The sequence below is a fragment of the Bos grunniens genome, chromosome 14 (assembly GCF_055505025.1).
Source record: "Bos grunniens cultivar Pamir isolate PY7600 chromosome 14, Bosgru_T2T1.0, whole genome shotgun sequence".
NCBI lineage: Eukaryota > Metazoa > Chordata > Mammalia > Artiodactyla > Bovidae > Bos > Bos grunniens.
The window spans coordinates 80,401,964-80,408,768 of record NC_141178.1 but is presented as its reverse complement, the minus strand read 5'-3'; the positions used below and the strand labels follow the sequence as shown (position 1 = coordinate 80,408,768).

The window sequence follows — 6,805 nt, the reverse complement described above, 5'->3', positions numbered from 1 at the left end:
TTTTAATCAAGAAAAATTTATTTTACAGTTTAAAAAAATGCAGTATTTGGATGAATACAAAGTCAGATTGTCTTGAAATACAAAAATCCTACCTACAGACTACATATTTAGCTAAAACAGGATCTAGCTGTTTACAAGAACTAATTTCAAAATATACATATGTGAGTCGACACAACTGGTATTTTACAAGTTCTTGAAAATCTATCTTCAAACTAGAAAGTTAAGCAGAGTCCCTCTTCCTCTGGAGCTCAGCGCTGCAGATGGGCTGTGCCTTCCAGTACGCAGGCTGTTGGCAGTCCCCTCCCACTCCAGCAGCAGTGTGGGCTTGGGGAAGAGAGGCTGCTATCTGGGTTCCTTTCCTGTTGGCTATTTATGGCAGAGGTGCATTATGCTCCGTCTCAGCCAGGGAAGAACATAACGTAAGTGAAGTCTCTGAAGGGTGGACAGACTAACGCTTGCTTCACAGCCAAGGTGCTAATCCAGGAGGGTCCTCACCAGGCTCATCTTTGGGGTCAGGATTCCGCTTCGTCGTCATCAGTCTCATCGTTGTTATTCTCCTCCTCCTCTTCTCTCTTCTCTTTAAGCATTTTCAGATATTTACTAGCTAAAATCTTCTTTGGTAATATATCTTAAAAACATAAAGCTAACATCAGCAATGCAAATTTCAAAACGTGCTAGTCCCTGCTATGACCTCTAAAACAGGTTCCAAGACGAGACAAATTTCAGACTACACTTCTGGGGTGAAATAGCAGGAAACTAGCACTGCCTCCTGACTAATGCTAAATACCTGTTTCTATTTCACTGATTGCAAACTATGTTCTTCTCTGTGCTGGTAACTACTGGAAGCAACCCTGTCCAACCCACCTGACAAAGTGCTGGCCCCGAGGATCACCTTAAGCTCTTTTTGTTCCACAACAACAATGATGAGTTTCTGTTTCCCCATCCAAATAAGGAGGAGTCTGAGGGGTGGGCCTGCCTGGCTTGCCCAGCCACCCTGTGCAGGTTGCCAACTTAATTCGTGCTCTAGGTAAACCGCATTACAAACATACTCAAATAGACAAAACTAAACCTCTGGTCCTGTGCCAGGTAAACTGTGGCACCTGGAAAAAGCACCAAAATGTCTACTCCAGTGAAAGCAGAAAATAAGCGGAGGAAAAGCTGTAATTACTATTTTTTAACCAAAATATTTCAAAAGCAAAGTACCTGCAAGAAACTGAAAAGTTTCCGACTCTTCTGCAGTATTTGATAAGTCACTATAGGTGAGTGCTTTCTTTTCTTTTCCACTGCCATGTCTGTAGGAATAGGTGGCAAGATACTGAACAAAGAGTTCCTAAAACAAAATGAAAAAGTAAAATTAAAGGTGTGCTTTGAAAACCTACCACAGACCTCACTTTTTAATTACATTAAGTTTAGATGATTGCAGATTATCCTGGTTCATCAAATTATAGGAGAAATAAATGGAGAAAGGAGAAATATGAGGTCAGGAAGAGAGTAAGACTGAATTAAAGTTGGCAGGAAAACAGAGATTTCCTAAAAGTTTAGATTTCTAACTTACAAAAAATATATAAATATAACAATAAATCATAACTGTTTAATGCCCAACCTCTACAGTTAAAGAGGGGCAAGAGACCATTCAAAAATTCTCTGTGCTCAGGAACACACATTGTGTATAAATGTACATTGTGTAGGGTGGTCCCCCTACAACCCTAAGTCAACAACCTGAAGGTAAAAAATGATCAATTTCCTGTTCTACCCAGATACCTTCCCTAAGGCAACCACCTGAAATGAGCCTCTCTGTTTTTAGATCCATCTAATTGAGTTTTAGTAAGGGATTAAAGAAGTAATTGCAAAACTCTTAACTCCTTAATATCTACAGAATGAAATGGAACAAATATCCCCAAACTACTCAATTTCCTACTTCCTTTAGCTCCAGCTTTGACCAACATACCCTTGGGACACTATCTACCCAACTAACAGGGCTGGAAAATGGATTCCAAGGAAAGTTAAAGACTGAAGCAGAAACCTGGCCAAGGGTTAAAAACAGGAAGGTTCTGGCCTACCTAGACCAAATCAAGAGACAATTATTTGGGCCTAAAACTTTAATTCTGGCCCAGGGTCCCAATAGTCAAAGCTATGGTTTTTCCACTAGTCATGTATGGACCATAAAGAAAGCTGAGCATCGAAGAATTGATGCTTTCCAACTGTGGTGTTGGAGAAGGCTCTTGAGAGTCCCTTACTGCACAGCAAGAAGGTCTAACCAGTCGAACGTAAAGGAAATCGACCCTGAATATTCACTGGAAGGACTGACGCTAAAGATGAAGCTCCAATACTTTGGTCACCTGAGACGAAGAGCCGACTCTATTACAAAAGACCCTGATACTGGGAAAGACTGAAGGCAGAAGAAGGGGACGACAGAGGACGAGATGGCTGGATGGCATCGCCGACTCAACTACAGGGGACAGAGAAGGCTGGGGTCCCGCAGCCCACGCGGTCGCCAAGAGTCGGACACGACTCGTGGACTGTACAACAACTGGGCCCAGGAGACTCGGGACAGCGTGGGCAAGCGGCCAGGCCCGGCCGCACCTCCTGAGGAAGCCCTCTCCCTGAACTGTTTAAGGAGCTGGGGCCCAAAGCCACGAAAAAGACCGGAAGCGACAAAAGGAGGGGCGGTGGGGCCCCTAGTTCAGTGACGCTAGAGGAGGGGACATCAAAAACCGCCTACGCGCCAAAGCCTAGACCTCCCCCACGCGAGGGACGGCGGGAACGGGGTGGGCGTGGCGACAAGGGCGCGAAGGACGGCGGGAGCGGAAAGAGCGGGCGGCCAGGCGCGCGAAGGAGGGCGCGAGCGGAAAGAGCGGGCGGCTGGGCGCGCGAAGGAGGGCGGGAGCGGCACCGGGGGGCGGGGCGAAGGGCGCGCGCGGGAGCTGGGGCGCGCGCGATAGAAGAGGGGCGTAAGGCGGCCCTCAAAAGAAAAGGGGCCGCAGCGCAGGGGCCCGAAATGGACACGGCAGCGCGCAGGGCTCGGCGGGCAGGGCGGGGCGCAATGGTTTCGGGCGGCACCACCGCCGTCCCCGGCTCCTCAACTCCTCCCTGCGCGTCCCGCCTCACCGTGGCCTTGGCGGTGAGCACCAGCGCCTCCTGGTTGATGCTGGACACTTCGGGGGAGCTCTTCATGATGACCCGGATGCGGGACAGGGGCAGCGACACCAACCGCTGCTCCCCGCACTTATCCTTGCCCACGACCATGTCCGCCATCTCTGCGCCCCGCCCCCGCGGCGGCGGCGGCAGCCCCTACCAGCCGCAAGGTGGCCGGCCTACACGGTCGGTGTAGGAGAGCGACGTCCCACTGCCCCGTGGGAGTTGTAGTGTTGTGTGGTGCGGCGGCGGGGGCGGACTACAAATCCCGTGATGCCGCGCTCCCCCCGCGGCTGTGCGCGCGGAGCGGAAATGCGACCCGAAGCTCAGGCGGGGCGGGGGCGGCCGTGGGTGGGGAGTTCGGCCTTGGGAAGAAATTCCGTGAAGGAAAACAGCGTGAAAAGAGAGAAACTGGGGCAAAAAGGGAGAAGGCTGGGCAGTGAGGAGAGAAAACTGCCTTACTGATTAGAAAGCGCTACCGGGAAAAAGAGCCGCAAGGCAAAGGCCCTGAGGGAGGACCCTTTTAAGAAGGGTAAAATGACCGCTCTGTGGGCAGGTGTGCTAGGTGAAGTCCGAGAGGTAGCCAAGGCTAGGCCCTGTTGGATTTTACTCTAAGAAAAATGGGAAGTGCTTGAAAGATATCAGAGGGATGATGGGATGTGTCTTAAGTTTCAGAAAGATGCCTCTGACTTCTGAACGTGAATAGACCAGAGAGGAGTCACAAGGATAGATTGTAAAGGTGGAAGCAAAGAGATTGTAGAATTGAAGGTGATTGCAAGTGAGGAGTTGGATGCTAGTGTGACTGAAGGTGTCATGAGTTAGGAATGGTAGGAAATAGCCAGGGGCTAGATTAGACAGCAGGGACGGCATTGGCACCCCACTCCAGTACTCTTGCCTGGAAAATCCCATGGACCCAGGAACCTGGTAGGCTGCAGTCCATGGGGTCGCTAAGAGTCGGACACGACTGAGCAACTTCACTTTACCTTTTCACTTTCATGCATTGGAGAAGGAAATGGCAACCCACTCCAGTGTTCTTGCCTGGAGAATCCCAGGGACAGGGGAGCCTGGTGGGCTGCCATCTATGGGGTCACACAGAGTTGGACACGACTGAAGCGACTTAGCAGCAGCAGCAGATCAGATAGAGTCTTGTAAATCATGGAATTCTTTCCAGAAGAGTTGGGAGGCCCCACTTAAATTTTGCAAGGAATATTCAGGTGGCCATATGTGAATAGGCCACAGAGGAGTGAGAATGGAAGAGTGCAGGTAAGCTGTTACAGGGATGAAGAGAGGTGGTGGAAATAGTAGATTATAGTAGATTTGGGGGACCTAATTTGAAGATAGAGCCAACAGGTAATCTCTGGAAATTCAATTAACTATCAAGAAGAAAAAAGATTTTATTCAAGCCAGAGGATTATAACGGAGAAGCAGATTCTCAGAAAACTCTTGAGAGCCCTTAATACCTATTAGAAGTCAAAGGCATAGTAGGTACATTTTCAAGACAGAGAATTGTACATCAAAATGACATACTGATGTTTTACAGAGTTCACCAAGGATACACAACCCAGGTAAGCATGTGCAAAGCAAGTCACATGACCCCCTAAAGAGCTGAGAAAGCACAGTGTTCTTAGAAGAAGTTCCATTGCTAGCATCAAAAGAAAGGGAAAAAAAAGAGTTGATCTTCACAGTTGAGCAGGCATTCCTGCCTTTGAGGAGCTGTGGTGAATATGTAATGCAGGTACACACTGCACATCAGGGAGAGAAGGAGGAGGCCCAACAGAATTAAAAATTTAATTGTTTCCTTGTCTTGCCATAAAATGCAAATTCTACTTCATCATGGTCTTGCTAAGTGAAAGGATGGTGGTGAAAAGATTGCGTTAAAGGATGGTGGTGCTGTTTACTGATCTGGGGAAGCCTGCAGGAGGAGCACATTTGGCAGGGGTGTGGTTTAGAGCAAATTAAGTCTCAGTTTCGTTGAAACACTAGTGGCAGTGTTGACTGGCCGGTTGGCTATTCCAGCCTGGAGTTCAGGCTGGACCAGTGAAATACAGACCACCATTGTCCAGGTGGTAATTAAAACCAAGGACCTGAATGAATGTACCTGGGAGGAGAGTGTAGATAGAGTACAAAGATCTGAGGACCATAACCTGGGTTACCCCAACATTTTGAGATGAAAAAAAGATTCAGCAAAGGAAACTTGAAAGTGGCCATTGAGCAAAAGAAAAACCAACGGATTATGTATCCGTAAAGCCAAGTGAAAAATACTGTTTCAACGGGATTGAATACTGCTGGGAGGTGGAATAAGACTTGTCTTTCCACTCACAACAAAGGACTCTCTCCAAATCACTGTTTCCTTATTTGCAAAGATGAGACAGGAGAAGCGTACTCATCTTGGGTTAAAGGGTGTGAACATGCCTGGTGCGTAAAGATCAAAGCCATCCTCCCACCCATCCAGCACTACCTCCCTCTCAGGTCAGCCGTGAGCGTCAAAGGAGCTGAGAAGGAGGAAGTGCTTTGCCAACCGTGCAGCACTCTGCAGAAGCCTACACTACTGTGTGAATTTTCCGTGTTCCTGCTACAAGGTCCTTTCACCCCAAATCAAATTTGATTCCAAAATTCACATGAAAGGGGTCCGGAAGATTAAAAGTATACCTTGTTTAACCTTTTTGATTCAATTCTGCCTATCACTTAGGCAATGGTTACAAAATATAAAATGTGTACTCGCAGAGCGTTTTTCTGCAAATTTTCGTCGGCTCTGAAAACCACTGCCCTTCAGTCTTAATGAGAGGAGCCGAAGCCAGAGAACACAGATGCCCCAGATTACTGACGTCTGCAGTGCCAGAAGTCTTCACATCTCCCTTCAGCCGTGATGACCCAGCCGCCTTAGCACCTACTGTGTGCTTTGTGTCTAGAAGGAAAAAGCCAAGAACACAAGGACAGTGTCATCTTCACCACTGTGACCTCAGGTCTTGGGCAAGAGCCCCCAGTGCATGGCAGGCCCTTCTAGGCACAGAGGAAAGCTACAGGCAGTGAGCAAGACGGCTCTAGTCCCTGTTCTCACAGGGCATAGTTTCAAGTACAAGGAACATAAAAGTAACATCCCCTGTGGTAAATGCTATGAGAGTGATGGTATGGCGTGTCTGAGAAATGAAACTTAAGGTCAGACTTTTATGTTTATTTGTTTGGCTGCTCCCCATCCTAACTGGGGCCCTAGTTCCCAAACAAGGGATCCAACTCGGGGCCCCTGCTTTGGGTGGGCGGAGCCTTAGCCTCTGGACCACCAGCAGAGTCCCTAAGGTCAGATCTGGAGGCAGGAATGGAGCACTCTGACACGATAGCTCAGGTGGGAAAACACCTGAGCCGGAAGACGCCTTGGCAGATTTGAGGAACAAAAAGGCCAGTGTGGCTGGAGCTTAGCAAGTGAGGCAGAAAGTGCAGGAGACATGGTGAGCCAGGCAGGTGGGACCCACTCCAGTGGGCAGGTGAGAAGCTTGGCTTGCTTTCTGAGAATAGTGGAGAGCCTGAAGAGTCCTGAAGCTAGGGAGCAGACCCACCTTAAAAGCTCATCCTGATTGCCAAGGGGTGACTGACTGGCACCAAGCCCTGTGCCAAGCAGAGGCGAAGGCGCTGTTTCAGTCTGCAGGATTCAGCTCCAAGCCAAAGGAAAGCCTTC

The 6,805-nt window shown here is 48.6% G+C and overlaps 1 protein-coding gene across 2 annotated transcripts; it reads right to left on the bottom strand.

Moving 5' to 3' along the window:
- CHRAC1 (chromatin accessibility complex subunit 1) lies at positions 1-3,277 on the bottom strand. 2 transcript variants are annotated; one of them, XM_086337456.1, is made up of 3 exons: positions 3,109-3,277; positions 1,204-1,330; positions 1-643 (listed from the first exon to the last, which is right to left on the bottom strand). In XM_086337456.1, exons 1-3 carry the CDS (start codon positions 3,253-3,255, stop codon positions 630-632), a joined length of 288 nt encoding a protein of 95 aa, XP_086193582.1. In that variant the 5' UTR covers positions 3,256-3,277; the 3' UTR covers positions 1-629. The 2 variants fall into 2 exon arrangements, with proteins under 2 accessions (XP_086193582.1, XP_086193581.1); XM_086337455.1 differs by having other exon boundaries at positions 1-628.
- Positions 3,278-6,805: the final 3,528 nt, after the last annotated feature.